This window comes from Diospyros lotus, chromosome 10 (genome assembly GCF_014633365.1).
Source record: "Diospyros lotus cultivar Yz01 chromosome 10, ASM1463336v1, whole genome shotgun sequence".
NCBI classification, from domain to species: domain Eukaryota; kingdom Viridiplantae; phylum Streptophyta; class Magnoliopsida; order Ericales; family Ebenaceae; genus Diospyros; species Diospyros lotus.
In genome coordinates this window covers 22,934,475-22,955,412 of record NC_068347.1, presented here as the reverse complement: position 1 = coordinate 22,955,412, position 20,938 = coordinate 22,934,475, and the positions used below count along the sequence as shown (strand labels likewise).

At 37.3% G+C, this 20,938-nt stretch overlaps 1 protein-coding gene across 1 annotated transcript; it reads right to left on the bottom strand.

Annotated features, from left to right (window-relative positions):
• Positions 1-2,462: 2,462 nt before the first annotated feature.
• On the bottom strand, positions 2,463-10,669 carry LOC127811658 (uncharacterized). Its single transcript, XM_052351721.1, has 9 exons — positions 10,117-10,669; positions 9,617-9,662; positions 9,443-9,521; positions 9,295-9,340; positions 9,111-9,209; positions 5,466-5,534; positions 5,024-5,354; positions 4,581-4,726; positions 2,463-4,508 (listed from the first exon to the last, which is right to left on the bottom strand). The coding sequence occupies exons 1-9, from the start codon at positions 10,537-10,539 to the stop codon at positions 3,054-3,056; spliced, it is 2,694 nt and encodes an 897-aa protein (XP_052207681.1). The 5' UTR covers positions 10,540-10,669; the 3' UTR covers positions 2,463-3,053.
• Between the last annotated feature and the right edge of the window lie 10,269 nt (positions 10,670-20,938).

Below are 20,938 nucleotides of genomic sequence, written 5' to 3'. Positions count from 1 at the left end.
TGTTTTCAAACCATTTTTCGTTTCAAAAATGGAAAAAACGGCCCAAAACTTTTTTTAAGCCATTTATGTAATTTACAAAATATTTTGGAACCGTTTCACAAATTACATAAAATGGCCAAAAATGTGTTTCCAGTGACAAAGTTCACAAAATCCCTCTCGGTCGTCAAACCTTGTGGCAACAGCAACAGAGGGAGGGGTGTACGGCAGCTAGGGGTGAGCAGCGATTCGGTTAAACTGAATTAATCGAGCCGAATCGACCAAATTAGTCAGTTCGGTTCGATTTGATTTTTTTGATAAAATAATTTAATTCAGTTAATTCGGTTTGATTTTTTTTATGAAACGGTTCCAATTCGGTTTGCAATAATTTAATTTTTGGTTATTCGGTTAATCGAACTAACCGTGTGAGTTCACCCCCCCAAACACGAAACCCACACGACCGACACAGAAACTCACACTCCTCCCCTCTCTCTCTCGTTATTTCCCCCCACCCTTGCTTGTGAGTTCGTGTGCTGAGGCATAACCGCACCCCCCTTCTCTTTCTCTCTCTCTCTCTCACTCTCACAGGCGATCGAATCGAACCCTAACCCACGCCTTCATTCGAATCGAACCCTAACCCACACCCGATCGAATCGAACCCTAACTCTTACCCTACCATCCCTCGCCTTCGTTTTTTTCTTTTCCTTGTGCTTGGACAATCGGCGAGGGCTATTCCAAGATCTGGGCCATGGCGGCGGTGCTAGCAGTGGCGGCTGTCGAAGTGGCGGAGGGGCAATCGGCGACGGCGACAACGACATGCACTTCGAAGCTCGTTGACCAAGCCCTTTTTCTTCCCAATCGCTACAAGATCCCCGACGACCTCAACTTTTGTGTCAAAGACTCAAAGGTACACTATTTATTATTCAGTGATTCTTGTTCTGGAAAATTCCGATTGGGAAACTCTAGATATTTCTGATTTTTGTTCATTTGTTTTGGAAATTCTGATTGGGGACTGAAAAATCGTTTTGGTTTTATGTTTGGTTATACTAGGATTATCGATTTTGATTGGGGATGGAAATTTTCTGTCTATTGTCAGTTCGGTTCGATTATTACATTTTATTGTTTGGTTATTTCAGTTTTGGTTAGTTCGGTTATACTAGGATTATCGGTCTGTTCGGTTCGGTTATTAGAGACAATTCAGTTCGATTCGATTAATAATTTTTGGACAATTCAATTCGATTATAACTAATTGCAATTTGCACACCCCCTAAACGAAAAAAAGTTGCAGTGACAAGAGACAAAGTGACAAGAAGCGGTTGTTGTTTGCTGGAAAATAAAAGGAACATGCAGAGGCAATCAAGAGAAAAAGAGAGGATTTTTTTGAAGAAAGACCCATAAATGATATAATATATATGTATGTATAGACGATTGAAAAAGAAAAAGAAAATGATGATATGTATGTATATATGTTAAATAATATTCCTTATTTATGTTATTTTTAATTTTTAAATTTAATTTACTTATTGTTCCCTCTTGTACACTTTCAAATTAATTACAATAATAATATTATTAATTGATATTTTTTTATAAAAAAAATATAATGACTATTAATAATTATAAATATTTATTTGTATTATGTTTGAATTATTTTTTATATTAAAAATTATATTTATAAAAAAATTCTCATATTTTTTTTAATTTATACTTTACCTTTTTCAAAAAAATTGTCACTTTTCCAATTACATTTCATATCAAAAGCGTTTTTCATGTCTATTTTCATTTTTCATATCTATTTTCATACACGCTACTTCATAACCACGCTCTACACATATATTACACGGAAATACCTCATAGAAGTTATTCTCCCATTTCTGAAACATTTCCTATTCTTATTTCGAACCTTATTTATGCTTATTTTTTTAAAAAAATATCTATTTTCACATTTTCGTTTTCTATCGAATGACATACCTCTACACTATATAAAAGGTGTAATTAAGCGAAGAAAGCAAACGTTTCAAGTAGGGACAGCCCTAAAAGTGACAGAATTAAAGTAGGGATGGATAGGGTTGTTCGGTCTCCACAACCACCTGCAACTGAACACATGGCTACCTGGCCGGCCCCATAGGAAATATGCAGTAACAAACGACACTACCAAATGACTATGCATGCAACAAGTGTGTGTGTCGTCTTAGCACACAAAGGCAGGCTGAGGCTCGCCCCATGGGCCGTGACAAGTTCTTTTTGCATACAATTCTGTTTTTAGAACTCAAAACAACAACACAGCTTTCACATAAAAAGTCCTCTTTGATTTGGGCCTATACAACGCTGTTCGGTTGGAATTCTCATCACAGCTGAAAGACGGAAAAACAACACAAGAACAAGAGGCAAGAGGCATTTAATACCAGTAATAACCGGTGAATGGTGCGGAATGAGAGGCAGAAAACGTTATATGTGATCAATGCAATTAATTAATTACACATGATGCATTAAAAAAAGGCAACAAAACTTCAAATACTCCTTAACCCGCCCATCATAAATATACAAGGAATTAACAGGGTTCCAGCAATTAATTCACTGGGAATATGGACCTTTAAACATTGCTACAATCATGGTGGCACTAATCAACTTTCAACTCGGGCAATTCTTATATAGCAACCTACTGGATATGTGTGCTACTACAAGTCAGTAATCCTCAATCAAGGCAGATAACAGTAGTAGCCAATCTAAAACTATCTTTTCCCTTCTGATTTTACTGAATAATCAGAGAGAGAATCCCATCTTAGGTATGTTACCTTCTTATCAAACTGATCCGGGCAACCTTTCAAATGGAAAACCCCCAGTTAAAGACTTCAACTTGATCGATCAATATATAGAAGGATTGGATCCAGCTGCTGTGAAACTCTTTCCTATCAGGCGATCATCCAAACAGACTGTAAAGAAGCCATGAATATTGGGATGCAACTACTGGCTGGGGGCAAGGAGTACTTACATTCCTCTTTGACGTCATCTGACAATACCATGTCACAATGCTTGGTGTTTTCTTCTTCCGGCCCAACCAAAAACACAATTGTGCTGCATCAAAGTTGCAGGGCTAGGTCCGGCTGCTGAGAGTCCACGAGGACGCCTGAAGACTGTCTCACCGGGGACCCAGACGACTGGAAACCTATATTCAAGTCTGGAGGATGTGATTCCTGTTTCTCTTTGGGCTGCCTTTTCGAACTCGGGCCTTGCCAAGGAGGCTGCACCTGGAACCTGGACAAATCAGCTGTTACTATCTGTGGAAAAAGCACTGGTCTGTTTTGGAACTCCATTCTAACAGGCGGTGCCCCAAAAGGCTGAAGCGGAAAGCTGTTCTTTGCGGGCTGAAAATGCATCCCAGCAGGAGGAAAATCACCACGGAATCGTGACACTTGTGGCTGGAGATCCCTAGCTGGATTGTATAGTGAATCAGCAGATATCTGATTTGCGTGTGTGCTCATATTTTCTGAGGTTACTTTAGACCCTCCAGCCCCAATTGACATCCATGCTCGGGCAGCAGCTGCAGCAGCATTGTTAGAATCATCTCTTCTTGAGGATGGACCTGATGTTGGAATAACTGATGGGCTACCAACCGGAGAATTATTCGAAGATTTCTGCTGCTTCTGAGCATTTTCAGCCATCATTCTCATCAAATGGACAGGATCGCTTAGACCCTGTTCCTGCCCGTGGGGAAAATAAGTTGCTGGTGTTGCCAACTGGTTAGTATCAGATGATGAAACAACCATCCTATTTCTGTCCAAATTATTACTTGTAACTTTTCCATTCGGCAATCCCCCAGCAACAAGTCCTTTATTCTCTGGATGCTTAAAAGATGAAGATTGAACAATCTTCCTGTTCCTTGAAACAGTCTCCATTGACCTTGAAGCTGGCACGTCCAGACCATTTGGAATCTGCTTCTCCGCAACCAAATTATTCATATTTTGATTAGTTGAGGTTGGAAGATAGTTCAATTCAACTTGCTTTACAACTTTTCTCTCTGGTCCATTATTCCTGGATCGTGGGCTTTGTTGCTGATAATTTGGGCTTCCAGCCATAGTAGGTTTGCTTCCACCAGAACCAAAAAAAGGCTGTTTCCCTTCCAAAATAGTCCTCCGAACAGACTGCTCCTTAGCAGGAACCGGGTTGCTGGCAGTAGCAGTGACAGTTGATTTGGTTACGGCAGCATCAAACAAAGATGAATTACCTTCTAAAGCAGGGAAACTATTATGCTCTTGGACAGGACCTGGGGCCTTTGTACTTTTGTCATCCTTTCTTACATCAGAAGTATGGGATGACTTGGTTAGAAAAGCAGGTTCTTTTTGGGAACAGTTCTCAAGCACTAAAATTGGTGTTGGAAGTGGCTCATAATCTCCAACCCAACCACGGCCAAATTTAAACCCTGGAGGTAGTGCCTGTTCAATCCTTCTGGAGGCAACCTTCCAGGCAACGGGTCCAAGTGTCGCAGCAAAACGAGCCAGACTCCGGGCATAGGAATGGTCTGAATGAAGCCCAACCTGCTCAGGAAAATGAAAAGTAAGTATGAAAACAAATAACCAATAGGAGACAGTAGTTTCTATGTCACGTACAGTAACCAACTGCTTGATTTCACCCTCAAAGGTTGTAAATATCGACTCCGATCCAACCACGGGTTGATCGGAATTGTTGTAAGTTGCACGTCGATTCTCATCATGCAAAAAAGGTTTTCTCCCAAATCTAGATAGAAGACCCCTACCTGAAATAGTGAAGCAGATCAAGCAATGAGATCATAACAACAAAATCAATATCAGGTAAAAGAACTCTCAAGATATCTAAAGATGAAATACAAGCAGAAATGAACCAAGTTGATTGCAATCCATTTCATTCCTTTTTGTTTTTTTCTGAGGAAAAACATTAATAAAATGCTCAAAATGCATCAAATGATAATCTGATCTTAGCATGTGTTTATTACAATTATCACTAATAGAGTAATTCCAAATCGTGCCTTCAGTAAAGATATCTAATATTATAAAACTTAGTTTCCATGTCATACCTTGTAAATCTTCAGGCTTATCTAAATTGTTATCAATCTGGGAAGTATTCCCCTCTATGGGTCCATCCACATTCGTAAGCCTCTCCAAACCACCAATATGGGTAGCATTTGAAGCACTCTGGAATTCTGCAGCTGTAGCAAGTGCTGCACCTGAAGAGAAATCAGAGCCAACAGGTTCCTGTGTTACCCGGTTCATTGGCTTCTTTATTTGCTTCTTACCATAGGAGCTGGATCTTATTTTCTGATCTGTCTTAAGCTCTTTCTCATAAGGCTCAGTGTCAACCCTTAACCTCTGAAATTTCTTTTTTGCCAGCTCCTGGATGGAGCGTGCCTTTCCAAAGGAGTAATATAAGATTAAGTTATTGACACACCAAATGATCAAAATAAAAAAACCAAACAGAAAGAGAGATGAAAAAGAACCCCCCCAAAAACAAGCCTCTACCTGCTTATGGTATATGGTATCTGGCGCGTTGTATTGCATTGCATTTGTGCAAATTAGGATAACATCACTCTGTGATCAAAAAAGGACAACAAACTTTACAAACCAGTACAAAACAAATGTAATGTTTTCCATCTTTGGAGATAAATTATTTAAGTTAGCAAAGTTGAATTTCAAATAATTGTGTTACTCAACACCAAAATTCAGTATAAAGGAAAATAAAAAACCATCACATGCACTTATTCAAACAAAAAATGGGACTCCTTACATCAAGTATGCCACACAATGATAAGATAGTAAGATAACTCAGTATACTAACTGCCAAAGAATGTAAAATTTGCTGCCCACAACTTTCAGCAGAAAGAAACAAATAAGCATGAGAAGAAAATGTAAGCGCATGCAAACATTAATGAATGTGAAAACAATTAAGAAATAGGAAACTTAAGAGACAAACCAGTTGCATCATTTGATGACACAATTCCTGGGAAGACCAGCCTATGTTTTGGATGCAACAGCATCTATCCATTTAAAGTTATAAATTCCAATGACGCGATGTAACAAATGGTGGTATACAAGAGTAATATAAACTTCAAGTCTCAACTTTCTGCAACAGACTGACCTTTGAATGATTGAGAAGAAAAAAAACAAACGAAGCCCACTTTTACAATTTGAGATTTTTTGTACATCCAAACCACACGGGACGTTATTATTACTTTCAAAATTCTCATTCCATTCTAGATTTCCTATCATGAAACCATGAAATTCTACCTTTCAATCTCTCTGGTATTGACTGATGACAAAATGCATACAATTACCATATTATTTAGCTGAAGAATCATTCTCCCAGGGGGTACCAAGCCAGAAGATCTAAGAAAATGGTTAAGAATACATCATTATAAGGAATGAGCAAAAAGAGAAGCTCCCATAATTGCAGGCAAAGATCCTAGATCAAGGACTGCAAAACAATGGAACCCATTGCTGATTATGTTTTGCACCCAGATTACCTTATATTTAGGCATTCTAAGGAGCTAACAATTATGAAGCAAAGTTCAGGGATCCCACCATTCTGCAGCCACAAATCTGGAAAGTGGTCAGGCCCCAAAAGGATCCAAAACCTTAATTCTATAGATTCTCACTGCCAACAAACTTCATAGTAAAAAATCATACATTGCCTTTACATCACGGCAATCAGTTTCCGTACTATTGACTTGGATTTCCAAGGGAATCACTATCTCACATCAATTTCTAGTATTACTGGAATGTGTATATATGCATCAAATACTTTTTAACATGCACAAGGACAAAAAAAAAAAAAAAACATGACATCCTTCCACAAGCATATACCGCCATCCAAATTTATCATGTTAATTTAAGAAGGTTCCCTCTCTTCATGTAACAGAGCACAGAACTTCAGTCACACATCAATCCTGATGTATAGTCAAGTATATTTTATATTAAGAGGAAAAAGATTGAAACAGTAGACCAACAGCAAGAATCACATGGAATAGCATTGGCATTATTTTCAGACTACTTAAGTGGATACAGACCCAAATACTACTTAATTCTATTCACACAGCTCAATGTAACCCTACATTCCACCAATCTCTGATTACACATACTTATTTTGACATTCAGCTGTATCCATGAGCATATTTCCAATGGATATATATATATATGAATATATTGTTATGATTCTCCTTACTACAGATAAGGCTATACATAGAAATGATTGGCAAACTAGAATTCATGTATTGACCCCACAGTGGGATAAGAGTTGATAAGTTACTGTATTCTCCTTCCCACCTTAATGCATCTTGCTAGCTTTCCTTTGTCCTTCCATCTACCATTAACGCTAGCAATACTTGTCGAGATATTGAGTATTCAGATTCCAGCCAGAGTCGGGTTAACTGTATAAATTGTTGTGTTCTCCCCTCATAATGGATCATGCAAAAATGGAGCTTATATGAAAAGAAAGAGCAGTCAACTCAGCAACAGTGATTACACACCAAAACTGTTGGTTCAATTTTTTTCTTTTTTTTGTCCAAAAAGGACATTTATATTCTTTTCTTTTCTTTTTTACAGAAAATCATCAATTTATTGATTAGAAGAATCTACACAAACAAGGGGTTCAATGAATGGGGGGAGAGAGGGGGGGAGAATTTCCACCCAAATCTGTTTTGACTCTAAAGAGAGCACAAGCCTGGCAGGAGAATAAGTAGAAATTTTACCCCATTTTGACATGAAGTTGAGCTTCAGTAGCAACAATAAGAATATTCTTTGTGATTGGAAGGTCACAGGTTCAAATTGAAAAAGTCTTCTTGTAAAAAAACAGAAAGAAAAAACAAAAAAAGAAATGTTGTGTAGAAATACAACCCTCCCCCAACCCTTGGAAAGCAGGGAACCTAGTGCACTAGGGTCGCCAATTTTTGACATGCAGTATATTAGAAGACTTGAAACAAGTTAACAATGGCTTTACCAACTCAATTATGTGTCCTTCCAAGGTCCTTAGTCATTTCTAGCAGCATTGTAATAAGGCTAGACAATCACCTTCCAAAAACCATTAGATAAAACCACATCTTGAGCAAGGTGATTTTTACTAATGGTAGCAAGCATTTCCATGGATCTGGCCCTGAGTTCACAGTTTTTACTCATGGATTTTGCAGCAATTACATCTCCTTTAAAGTCTATCGATTCCAATTCTGATCCTTAACTGCTGGCCAAGTAGCATGCCATCAAAACTAACCTTGTACACACCTCTTGTGTTGGAGGATACACCTGGTCACTGCAAATCTGTCCAGCAACTCCCAATACGCTTCTAGGTATGTTTTTGCATGAGCAACTAAACTCCTAGTCTCCCTATCTCCTTATAAAAGGATAGAGAGATCAATGTATCCGATACATGCACAAATTGAACCAACACAGTCACTGCACTAAAAAATCCACCTTAGTCATATCTGGAGAAGTTATTTTTCCCTAGAGCAAAGATGGAATCTATGTGGTATGCAACATACGCTGCAGGCATAAGAGATTTATTGAATAAGCAAGTTGTGCACATAGTTTACTGATCTAACACAAAATTTATTCTTAAGCAGCTGTTTGCAGGGTAAAGTTGCAAACTGAGGCTCCTAAACAAACACAATGGACATGTTAGAAAATATAAGAAGGTGTTGTCCCTAATTACTTGAAACAGCGGTTTGTAACTTTGTAGTAGAGTTTTATGTTCTCCAATAACCTTAACTGAATGATATGAGTTTCTAGTCCCAGTGTTAGTCTAAGTATTCACGAACTGCAGAACCAAAATAGTAGAGTGAAACATTTTTTTCTTAACGCAAAAGAAAGTTACACTAGGTGGACAGGGTCAGCCACAATCTAGAGTCCATAATTATATCTTCACAAAGCATGCTTACCATAAAACTTATCCAGGAAAAGAACAGCATGACCCGTAGGGATCAACTCAGAGTTCGGTTAACATGGTCTGCCATTTGGCACCAAGAACATTCGCACCCACCGAAAAACCAAAAATCATTCAAGCGACTTGATAAGCAAAATAAACAAGGTCTGAATAAGCCAATGCCCCAGACCGTAAAATCATGCTGACACCAAAAAAAAAAAAAAAAACTAAAATATGTAAGAATTGTAGCTACACACCTCAAACTGTTCAAGAGTAGAATACGATCCATTTCCTAACTTCTTCCTCACTGTGGCAAAATCCATGGGATGCTCAATGACATCGTGATAATCAGGAAGCTACAGGAGAAGAACACATCAAAAACTATAATCCAGAAGATGAGTTTCTTTAGGACTCACTATCATTAAAAGAGATTACGAGTACCTCTTCGGGGTCAACCGGTTCTGCATACACGCCATAGGTATCTTTCCTGACACATTGAACCGAAATTGAAATCAGAGAAGCCCTTAGCTTCAAAATAAGAAATTCTTGAATGAAATGAGAGAAGCTTTTCTCCTCCCAAAGTCCCTACTTTTGAAGTTTGTCGAGGATCAACTCCAATGTCTTCTTATCATGTAGAGGAAGCCCCAGCGGAGGTTCTGATGGTGTCCCTGATTAAGATGAAATGGAAAACCCACCAACCCAAATCAAACTACACGTTGTAGAAGAGGACTAAAAGTGTAGACCACAATTGCACGAACCAAACCTGGAACAGAGTCGGCTCCCTTCGATCCTGACTTTGTCCCTCTAATCTGTCAGAATCAAGCAAACCGGAATATTAAAAATACGAACTCGAAAAAATTGATAAAGATAGAGACAAAGACAGAGACAGATGAGGGCAGACAAACAGAGAGAGAAGAGAGAGAAAGACTGGGTATTGCGTGCCAGAGAGAGAAAGTTGCGAGTGTGATCAGATTCTGTGGGGTTTGTCTTTGACAGTTGACCCGACCGTTATCAATCTCCCGCATTGCGAGAGAGAAAGAGAGAGAAAGAGAGTATTATAGAAGTCAGGACCAATTAGAAAAATCTCAGTGAGTTCAGCTGAGCTGGACACTCTCTCCTTTTCTCTCTCTCTCTCCCCCTTCTCTCTGTAATGACCTCAACCTCACAGTGTTCCAACTCCACACGCCTCAATCTCTCTCTCAGCAGCACATACGCTTCACGGTTATAACATAGATTCAAATTTCAAACCAATCATATTCGTACCTCTCCGTTCTTAACATCATTTTCATCGGCATCGGCGTCGATTGCATCGCCGCCGTCGATTTTCCTTTTCTTTGGAGGCTTCTCGCCGGAGTCCGAAGAGGAGGGAGAAGCAGGAGGCGCGTGGTCCACGCGCCGAGTCCGACTCGGCTCCGACTCAGCACCGCCTTCCTTCCCCTGGAGCTTCAGCAGCAGCTTCAACTTCTTCTGCCGCCTCCTTTCGTCCTCCACCTCTTCCTCCTCCTCCTCGTCCAAGTCGTCGAAGTCGTCGAAGTCAAAGATGTACCTGACATTCCGCCGGCGGAGGCTCCGCCGCACGTCCTTCTCAGACGCCGCCGCTCCGGGAGGCTCCCCCTCGGAGGCCCGCCGTGCGAGATCTGCCTTTGATGGTCTGCCTTTCTTCTTCCTCTTCACGATCTGACCCATCCCTCACTCTCTCTCTCTCTGTCTAAAACTCTCTCTCTCTCTCTCTCTATCTCTCTTCTTTTACTGCATTATTATCATTTCTTTGGGGTCGCTTTTATTGCCCGAGCCTGGGTCCGAGCCTTAAGTTCGGTTCCGAACCGAGGCTGGGGGGAGTCTTCGAAGGGCTAAACAATTTATGATTGTCGCTTTAGGTGTAGAGAGAGAGAGTGCTTCTCGGAGCTGCCCGGGATGCCCGAAGGGCTTGCGTGTCCAGTGGTTGGCTGCCCAGCGCTTACTTTCTCCACCCATTTTAGTTATTTATTTATTTATCTTTAATATGAATAAAATCACTTTCAATTATATTCATAATAAAAATATAAATCGCGCAGCCTAGCGCGTGGTCTCCGCCTTGCATCGTGATAATGATAAAAATATAAATTGCGTTAAATACAGTTAGACCCCTTAAGTTCTGTGAAAAACTTAAAAGTCACCGCCCACGGTGTTATTTTGGACTGTTAAATTATTATTTTATAATTTTAAATAATATTATAGTACTTCTAAATTCTACATCACTCTAAGGATAGATTGCAAATTGGGATGTTATTTTAATATTTTTTATTAATAATTATAATTAAAAATTCAAATTTTAAATTTTGATTACTGAAATTCAAATTTCAAAATTCAACTATCGAATTCAAAATTTTAAAATTTAATTGTCAAAATAAAAATTTAAAAGTTTCAAATTCATCTATAAATATGATAATCTTTCTCGTATTTTCATTAATCCATCGATATGAATCGTTATCCTAATATTTTAGGAAGGATCTTCAATATTGAGGGAAAAAATGATGATCAATTAGATACGTTATATGATTCAACTAGAATGTTAGAAAAGTCTAGTCGTGGATAAGTAAGAAGACATCGTAGTTCTGTTCCAGGCCATAGAACAATTAATCATGGTAGAGTTGAAGGTCATAAAAAACTATACCACGACTATTTTGCTACCATTTGTGTATATGAAGGGTTTTTTTGAAGGAGATTCCAAATGAGTCGTCATTTTTTTCTCCAAATTGCAAATAAGGTTGAACAACACGATCCATACTTCATCCAAACAACAGATGTCGTTGGAGTTCTTGGTTTGTCATCCCTTCAGAAGATAATAGTTGCTTACAGAATTCTTGCTTATGAAACACCGACAGATTCTATAAATGAATACATCAAAATTGGATAAAGCACTGTCATACTTAGTCTAAAAAGATTTGTAAAAGCTGTTATTGTAGTGTTTGATGACCATTACTTGAGACCACCAAACAATAGCGACATTACTTGATTGCTACAGATAGGGAAACAACGTGACTTTCCCGGCATGTTAGAGAGTATTGATTGTATGTATTGAAAATGAAAAAATTGTCCGATCGCATGGCAAAGTATGTATACTGGTCATTGTCATGAACCAACAATCATTTTGGAAATTGTGGTTTCTCAAGATCTTTGGATATGGCATGCATTATTTAGGCTTCTTGGTTCGCTGAATAACATAAATGTTCTAGATAAGTCCCATGTTTTTGCATTATTAGCAAATGGTCATGTTCATCCAGTAAACTATACAATTAATGTCTATGAGTATACAATGGGATATTATCTAGTTGATGGTATTTATCCAAATTAGTCGACATTTGTAAAAATAATTCCTTGCCCACAAGGTTTGAAGAAAAAATATTTTACAAAAGCACAAGAGTCGGCAAGAAAAGATGTAGAACGGGCATTTGGGGTACTTCAAGCCCGTTTTGCAATTGTGCTTGGATCAGTACGCTTTTGGGATGAAAAAACACTTGTAGATATTATGAAAGGGTGCATAATAATGCATAACACGGTTATTGAGGATGAAAGAGATATTAGTAACAATGACTTTGATAAAAGTGATGCAAATCCGCTTGTAGAAGTGTCACATGCGTATACACCAGAATTGGAATACTTCATGCAAACACATTATCAGATTAGGAACAATGCAACTCATTCTCAACTACAATCAGATCTTATTGAGCATTTGTGGGAACGCCATGGCGAATAATAATTTTCTCAATTTTAATTTCAAGTTGTATTTTCAATTCCAATTTCAATTTCAAGTTATATTTTCAATTCCAATTTCAATTTTAAGTTGTATTTTCAATTCCATTTTCAATTTCAAGTTGTATTTCAATTTCACAAGTACTTTCATACCAATCAAACTCTAATTTCAATTTCAAGATTTTTTAGTCAATTTCACAAGTACTTTCATAACAATCAAACTTAATACATAATTTTTCATGAATAATAACAACATAATAAATAATAACTAAAAAGTAAAACATCGTTTTTTCATAATCTCCATCTTCAAGTTATTCCAATATGCTGCAGAAATTGGGTCCATACTAGTAGTGCCAGTTTTCATGATCTTCATTTCAGTTTTGCCATTCATTATTCTTTTCTTCAACTTCTACATTCTTTTTTTGAACTTCTAATTGCATTTTTTCAATTTATAACTGTTTACGATATTGCTCCAATAATATCTCTTGTTGAGCAAACATTTTCTCATGCCGCTCCGCTTTTTGTCATTCCACTTTCATTCTTTGATTTCAGTGGTGATGATTTAGTATATTTTCAGCCCCAGTTTGCTTCTCTTTGTTTTTAAGTTGTTTCTTCGAAGATTTTCTACCCAATGGCCTATTGAGGTTAGGAGTAGACGATGGTTCAATGTCATCCCCTAAATATGGAGTTGAATAACAAGATTCAACATGATTTGTTTCAGCAGTACTACCAATTGAATGGTTTTTGCTCTCTTATTGCTGGTGAGATTTGTGACGCCCCGTCCCCACTACCGAGTGTCATCGTAACCCAAGGTTACGTCAATAGGTCCCGCTCCGGAGGCTGGCTATGCCCTAACAACGGGGGGATAAAATGACATGAGCGTCCTAGGTGGGGTCCAAGCTTCGCCGCCTCCGGCCATCGAGAACTCGAGGTCTAAGACTCATTTGCAGCAGAAGGACACTCGAGTCTCGAATCTAATCTATGCCTTATAAGCAAATCAATAAACTGCAATTAGGGTATAACATAATTTACTCACACAAAGTACTCATTAAAAGTAACAAGTCCAACTGGGAAATACAAACAACGTTCAACACAGCCACAAAATAATTACATGACAGACACGAGTTACTAGGTCGCATTCCCATCATGGGTTGCTATTCTCATTATTTAGCTGGTCTTCGGCATACATTGTATTCCTTTTACCGGACCCTGAACTATCTGTGTGGTTAGTGGGAATGAAAGGGGGGTGAGTCCTATGACTCAGTAAAGGTAATATGCAATACAATAAATTATTAAGCATGACATCATAGATAAATATGAAGTGCAACATGCATGCAAGTGCGTCCACCGCACCTATCTCAGGCTCTAGGTGGCCCCTAGTGGTTTCCTCCAAAACCCTATCTCGAGACTCCCATGGTCAGAAATCCACAGTCTCATGTCTAAGCACTCTCTTAACATCTTATGCAATCCATGACAAAAGTAATTTACGCACAGAGCATATTAAACCCTTACCTCGAGATACGTGTCGCCTGGTAATTCATACCGTTGACGCACTCAATTCCCTTAACAAAATATTTTCAAAGCAAGGTCAACCCATAATTAAATTTATTAACTACTAAATCCACAAAGTTATTAACACAAAGTTATTAACTAATTAACCGACTTAGACATTGTCCCTTACTAATTAATTTAATTAACTAACTAATAATTAAATTAACTAATTAAAATATACTTTAGCTTAATCAAATACACCACCTTACTAATCAATTCATCAATTGACTAACAATAGAATAGCTTTAAAATTGAGCATACCTTACTGCTCTGCTTCTCCTCAAATTGACGTTCACTTTCCTGCCTTCAATTGCCCTCCCAGACTCTCTATTTATACCATTCTTCACTGAGCACTTTCTTAATTTACATCATTTCATAGCATAATTGGGTAGTCCACTATTTGGACAATATCATTGATATTCTTCCCAAGTTCCTAGGGCAATTGCATCAAAATGTGAAGAAAATTAAGGCTGTGGCGGTCAAAAAAATGGAAAGCAACGCAGAAGGCAGCCTAGGCTGCCACCTGGCACGGCCAGGAAGGCCGCTGGGCGGCTCATGGCGCTCGAAACGGTGCCATTTGGCGCCTGGCTTATTCCCAGCCTTTCTTTTGCGCAAGCAGGGGTTTGATCCCCCGCCCCCCATGTGCACACGAGCACTTCAGCCACTTGGTCCAGCCACTCCTTGCTTCATATTACCCTCCATTTTATTTTTAAGGTGACTTTTGCTCCAATTTTCAATATCTCCATAATTACTTCCAAGTGAAATAATTAATTACCTTAATTTTTCATTTCCTCAAAACACCATAAATAAATATTTTTTCCAAAATTTTCAAATATTCCTCAACCAACTATTATTTATTTTTCAAGATTTACAAAAATTCAGGACGTTACAAGATTATCAGTTCATTTTCACTCCATTTTTAAGATATTCCAACAATGCTCGTATTGAAATGGTCCTCCAATGATCTTAGCAAACATTTCTTTTGTTTCATCAACCTGAAAAACATATGAAATCATTTAATCAATAGTTCAAATATTAAATCATAGTAGTGTTTATCTAAAAAAACTCAATCATTACATTATTTTGCTCGGTATGTCCACTTTGTCGCAGTCTTTCAATTTAACTATAAAAATCGACAAATTTGGCACATTTTGTATTTATATCAGTCCAACAACTTTTAATAGAAGCTTGCGAACGTTCTTCTTAATTGCCTCCATGAAGTTCTACGTATTTCAATATTCTATATCAGAAAGCACTACCTTGTTGTTCATTCCTAGTAATTGCATCTTTACTCGTATTAAGCCACGCAAACACAATTAATTTATCTTCTTCTTGAGAGAAGTTCTTTGTCCTTTGCGATTTTCTCACTCTTGGAATGGCTTCATCTTGTACTGGCGCCAATACTGCGGGATTGGGCTGCATAATATCATCATATAAATCAGTGTTACTCATAAGCAAATCATTGAAAGAACCGTCAAATTGAGAATCCATCTAAAAAAAATCAAAAAATATAATTAATTTAAAGAATGAGCATAAAATAATAAATTAAAATAAATTCTAACAATTAATTTAAATTCTAGCAATTAACTAAAATAAAAATATTTATATATATAATTATTAATTAATTAACTAAAATAAAACATAACAATTAACTATAATTAATATATATAATTCTAACAATTAACTATAAAATCGTTTCTGCAACTCCCCAAACACCTCCTATTAAACATTTATAATTGATTAATATATATAACATACGACTTCACTCCAAAACCTTCTTCTTCCTCTTATTAAATATTTATAATTAATTAATATATATATATATAACATACCTTCATAGTAGCTTCACTCCAGAACCTTCTTATTCTCTGTGCGGCTTGCCCCACCCGCCCTCTCTTGCTCCTGCTCACGGCTCGCTGCTCACCCTCGCAGTTCTTCTCACTCAGCATTTCTCGCCCTTGCAGTTCTTCTCGCTCAGCGCTCCTTGTCATCATTTTTTTCTCGCGCTGCTCGCCTTCTCCTTTTGCCTCTGATTCTCTCTTGCTTTGTCTCGCCTCTATTTCAAGTAAGTGTTGCTCGCCCTCGTAATTCTTATCGCTCACCGCTGCTTGCCTTTGCATTCTGCCTCTGATTCTCTTTTGCTTTGACTCACCCTTGTTTTAGGTAAATATGTATATATATATATTTTCTCTCCAAGAGTTGTAAAAATGGGACCAGAGTAGGGAAGTTGCCATTTTACAACTTCATATGCCACTCCCGTTGGAGTGGGCATTTTGTATTTCGTGGTGCCATTTCGGCAGTTACGCGAATGGCACCCCGAATGGCAACTCCCGTTGGAGTTGCTCTAAGCCTTCTTTTTGAACTTTCAAGTCCTCACATTTACATAATATATAGTAAGATATAGAGTTTAACCAAAGATAAAAAAAACTACTGTTCTTTCCTGGTCAAAAAGAGGTGATCAGAGGTAGGCTTGCAACGGCAAGGAATGGGCTACAACAATTGATCCGTTAAGAGAACAATTGGCACTTACAAACACTCCAACGCTCAAATAAGTAGAGGAATAAAATGACAGAGTATGGGTAGGCTAGAAAAAAAACGTCTGGCGCCCACAATGGGTGTCAAATGTTCATTTTTGGCCAAAAAAAAAAAAAGGTAACCAGAGATAGGCTTGCAACGGCAAAGTACGGGGCTTGGGCAATTGATTTGTGAGGGGGACAGTTGGCACCTGCAAATTCTCTGACGCTCAAGTAAATAATGAATGAAATGACAGAATGTGGGTAGATTAGAAAGAAAACATACATTGGCTCTAAAAAGAGCTGGGTTATATATAAGATGAGAGGTTTCTTGCGTGCATGTGTTGTGTGCTTTCAGGATGATGGGATTGAATATCCGATACTAATAAAAGTTCCCAGATAATAGTATGGTGTCGATAGGACCCTCATTAATGTGGATGAGATCTCCATTAATAAGGATGAAATCTGTCATTAATGAGAATGAAATCTTGAGTAAGCGCAAGAACATCTAGTATGCGGTTGTAATGATGTTGCAGGCTGATACAGAGCCAGGATCTAGCCTTGACCGAGGTTGGGCTAAGGGCTGGCGATAAGGTCGCGGGCCGAGATTAGGCCGTGGGCCAAAACAAGGCCAAAGGTTGAGATTGGTCAATTGGGCCGTGGGCCGAAGGCCAAGATTGAGCCGATACAGTCCAACTACCAATTTTGAACTTTCAAGTTACAAAAATAAAAATATTTTGAGAAATAGATGCTAAAACTAAATTTTAAAATGGTAAAAAAAAATGATTGATTTTGTGGTACAAACACCGATACCACATATGTTTGATACAAGAATAAACATATTAACATTAATATCTCACTCAACTTGACCTCGATTCGATCTCAAAATTATGTTCGAGTTTGGCCTTATTAAGAATTTATTGAGTTTGAACTCGACTTATCAAAAGCTTGTTTATTACTGTCAAATTAATTGACTTTTGTTTATGATGGTTTTTTAATTTGGGTTTATGTGGTCCGTATCTTGAGTTTAAGATTTTGTTTTTAGTTGGGGGTGTGTTTATAAATTTCAAAAAATGATAAATCAAACGTTGAAAAGGCAAGAGCTCAGGCTCCATATGCAATTAATCCAAACAGATGTTTGAACATTATGCCATTACTTTTCTTTTTTATAATTTTATTACAGAAAATATCACACCTTTCTTCAAAATAATTTTAGGTTTGGAAAATGTGATCTTACAAGTTTATATATTGTATAGTTTTGTGTTAAAAGTTTTTTTTTTTATTTAACGAGGAATCAATGATATTACTAATTACTAATATGTATTGATATAACATAAATGACCATACTACTTGTACACTTAGTCCTATACTTTGGGTTGTATCCAGACATACAAAATGATCAAAATATTCTTACAAAAATTGTAAATTTGCTTCTCTTTGCCCTTAGTTGCCTCATCTCTTTTCTCTTTACCTTTCTTTCCATAGCCACCCACTACAATCGACAATCGCCGTCTTCGCCTCACGTCAATCGCTACGTCGCCTCGCTTAGCGCCATTCATCACAAAGAGGGAGGATCCCCGACAGTCAGCGCAAAGCGAAAGGAGACGACAGTCGACACCAGGCAAGATGGGGGAGGCAAAGATAATGAGAGGAAGGTGACAATCGGAGATTGTAGTGGGTGATCGTAAGAAGAAGATGAGAAATGAGACAACCAATGACAAGGGAAGTAAATTTGCAATTTTTGTGAGAGTATTTTACTCATTTGTACACCTAGGTGTAACCCAAGATGTGACCGTCAGTGTACAAGAAATATTTTTCTAACATAAAATATATTTAAAAATAATTGATAATTTATGAAGAAATAAATTAATTCAAAAAAAGAATTGATAATTTGTTAAGAAAAGTTGTTAATTTCTTAAAAAGTATTTATAATTTAATAAGTATCAAAACCAATTGTATTTATACGTATTTGACTGTGGGTTTTATTTTTAAAATATTAAGTTAAATATAAAAATAAGATAAAAAGGTAATTTGATTTTGAAGGCTGCCGACTACTGGGACAGGAACCAACCACTTGGAGGGGGCCAGGGCAGGTCGGCTTAGGCCACCCAAACATGGTGGTGGGGCTGCAGCTGCCACGTGACGCTGGTCTCAACAAAAACTCATTAATTTTAGGACTAAAATATTTTCTATTGGTTAATGGTAGAATCAATTTATTCAATTTCATTCAAAAAAATGCTCAAACTCCTATAAAAATGTAAGTGTGATGGCGGGTTTGGTATGTGAATTATTTTGTTATGCAATTAAGTTAAAAATAAAATTAAATAGCCTTTTTTATATTATGATTTCATTAAACAATTCTTATATTATTTAATATGATTTATAAATAATAGAATAATCTATTAATATACCTTTATATACACTTGGGTTACACAAAACTATATCAATGATAAAAAAGTCTCTCATAAGACGCGTGAGGTGCATGAATGCTAGAGATATTTTGGTCATAATATCTCTTTATATAGCTTAAGATGTACAAAAGTGATGTACATATAACATGATTCGAAAGAATAAATGTGTGAGATTCACGTTATCTTTCATTTTGTCCACATTGGGCTAATGTGTCGCATGGGGAGGGGTGGGGGGTGGAACCAATTAGTCCGTCACTTACCATATTAACTAAGCTTAATGAGGGTGAGGGTGAAATTAATTAGGCCATTCACCCTATCAAAGATATTGAGTGTTTTTGACGAGTGGAGTGATGTGGTTAAACACTACATGGAAGGCGAAGGCATGGCCTGTTAACAATCTTAATTCTTAGCCATGTGGGTAAGGCTAGTTGGGCACAGAAGCAATTGCGGAGTCCAACTTGTTCCTTGTCTCCACCATTTGTAATTGCATTGGTAACCCTTGAACCAGATGGTTACAGCTTGGTAGTGACATCCCCCAATGAATTAAGGCAAGTGTAGTTCACGTGAGGGCCAAAGAGCTTCCCAGCACGGAAAGGGTAGTTATGGGTGAACAAAAATTTGAGTTAATCAAATTGAGGTGATTGAAATTGTCAATTGGATTCACTTACATTGTATTATGATTTAGTTTGATTTTTTTATCTTGGTGCACTCGTTGGTTAGTTCAATTAGTTGATAAAATAATTGAACTAATTGAAATAATTTAAAATGATGTCGTTTTGAACATAATATATATATATATATAATTGAACCTTAATCCTAAATCACGTTATCGTCTCGGACCCTTCTCCCTTTTTATCAGAGTCGAGTCAAAGTCTCTTTGTCTTTGTTATCTTCGCTTCATTGTTGTCTTCACTTTGTCGACTCAAATCTCGACTCTCACATTATCATCTTCACTTTGCAGTTGTCTTTATTTTGCCCGCTCAGATCTTGACCCTCACTTCATCTTTTTTAACTTAAAAATTGTCTTTAACCCTCTTTTCCACCCTTCTTCTCTATCTCTCATTCCTCACACAAAGCAAACAGTCATCTTCTCATCTAGCTCTAAGTCTCTAACCTCTCTTTTTTTTTCTACTTCTTCTCTCATCTTAGTCTCTGGCGACACAAAGCACTAAAGCAACCTCGCTTCAGCCTTTAAATGAGTTTAAAATTTTGATTTGTTTGGTTAAACAATTAAATTGAAGTTTTCTTCGATTTGTTAGGAGCTCAACAAAAAACTTTAGTCAATTCATTTCAATTAGTAAATCAAATTCAATTTATTCAATTTCTAAAGTTGGACTAAATATGCACAATTAGGGACAAGAAGACTAATGAAAAGTTGAAAGGTCAATTTGATTTTTTTTTTTTTTTATTAATAATGTGCATTGCCACTTCCTTCCATGAACTACCATGTCTCTTGATGATGATCAGCACTAGAAATGAAGTTATCTCTTTCATATTTAAGGGATACATATTACATACAAATGTAATTATTTTCCCCATTATATATATATGTCAAATAATATGGTTTTGAGTATCAAAGGTAAAGTGATATATCTCTTAATAATAAATTATTAGATAATCATAATAATGTTTAGGTGGCAGTTTGATCTTAACGCGCACGCGCCTTTAGGAGCGTGGGGTATCACGTTTCAGAATGTTCAAGCGAAGCCCCGTCATTTTCCATCGTTCTCTTTCTAGGGTCCGAGAGAACTCAATCACAGCCGTCGAAGTCAACATTTGATGGCGTGGGGCCACCCGTGATTTCTGATCGCACGGTCGCTGTTGACTGTTGTTGGGAACAAAACATTTGGTAATATTTCGTCTTTTATGTTTGATTTA

Bases quoted from the DNA above. Each gene is read 5' to 3' on its own strand.
- LOC127811658 (XM_052351721.1), bottom strand. From the start codon at position 10,539: ATGGGTCAGATCGTGAAGAGGAAGAAGAAAGGCAGACCATCAAAGGCA. The intron at 9,663-10,116 runs GTACGAATATGA...TGATTCTGACAG, and splicing joins ATGATGTTAAGAACGGAGAG to ATTAGAGGGACAAAGTCAGG. The intron at 9,522-9,616 runs GTTTGGTTCGTG...CATCTTAATCAG, and splicing joins GGGAGCCGACTCTGTTCCAG to GGACACCATCAGAACCTCCG.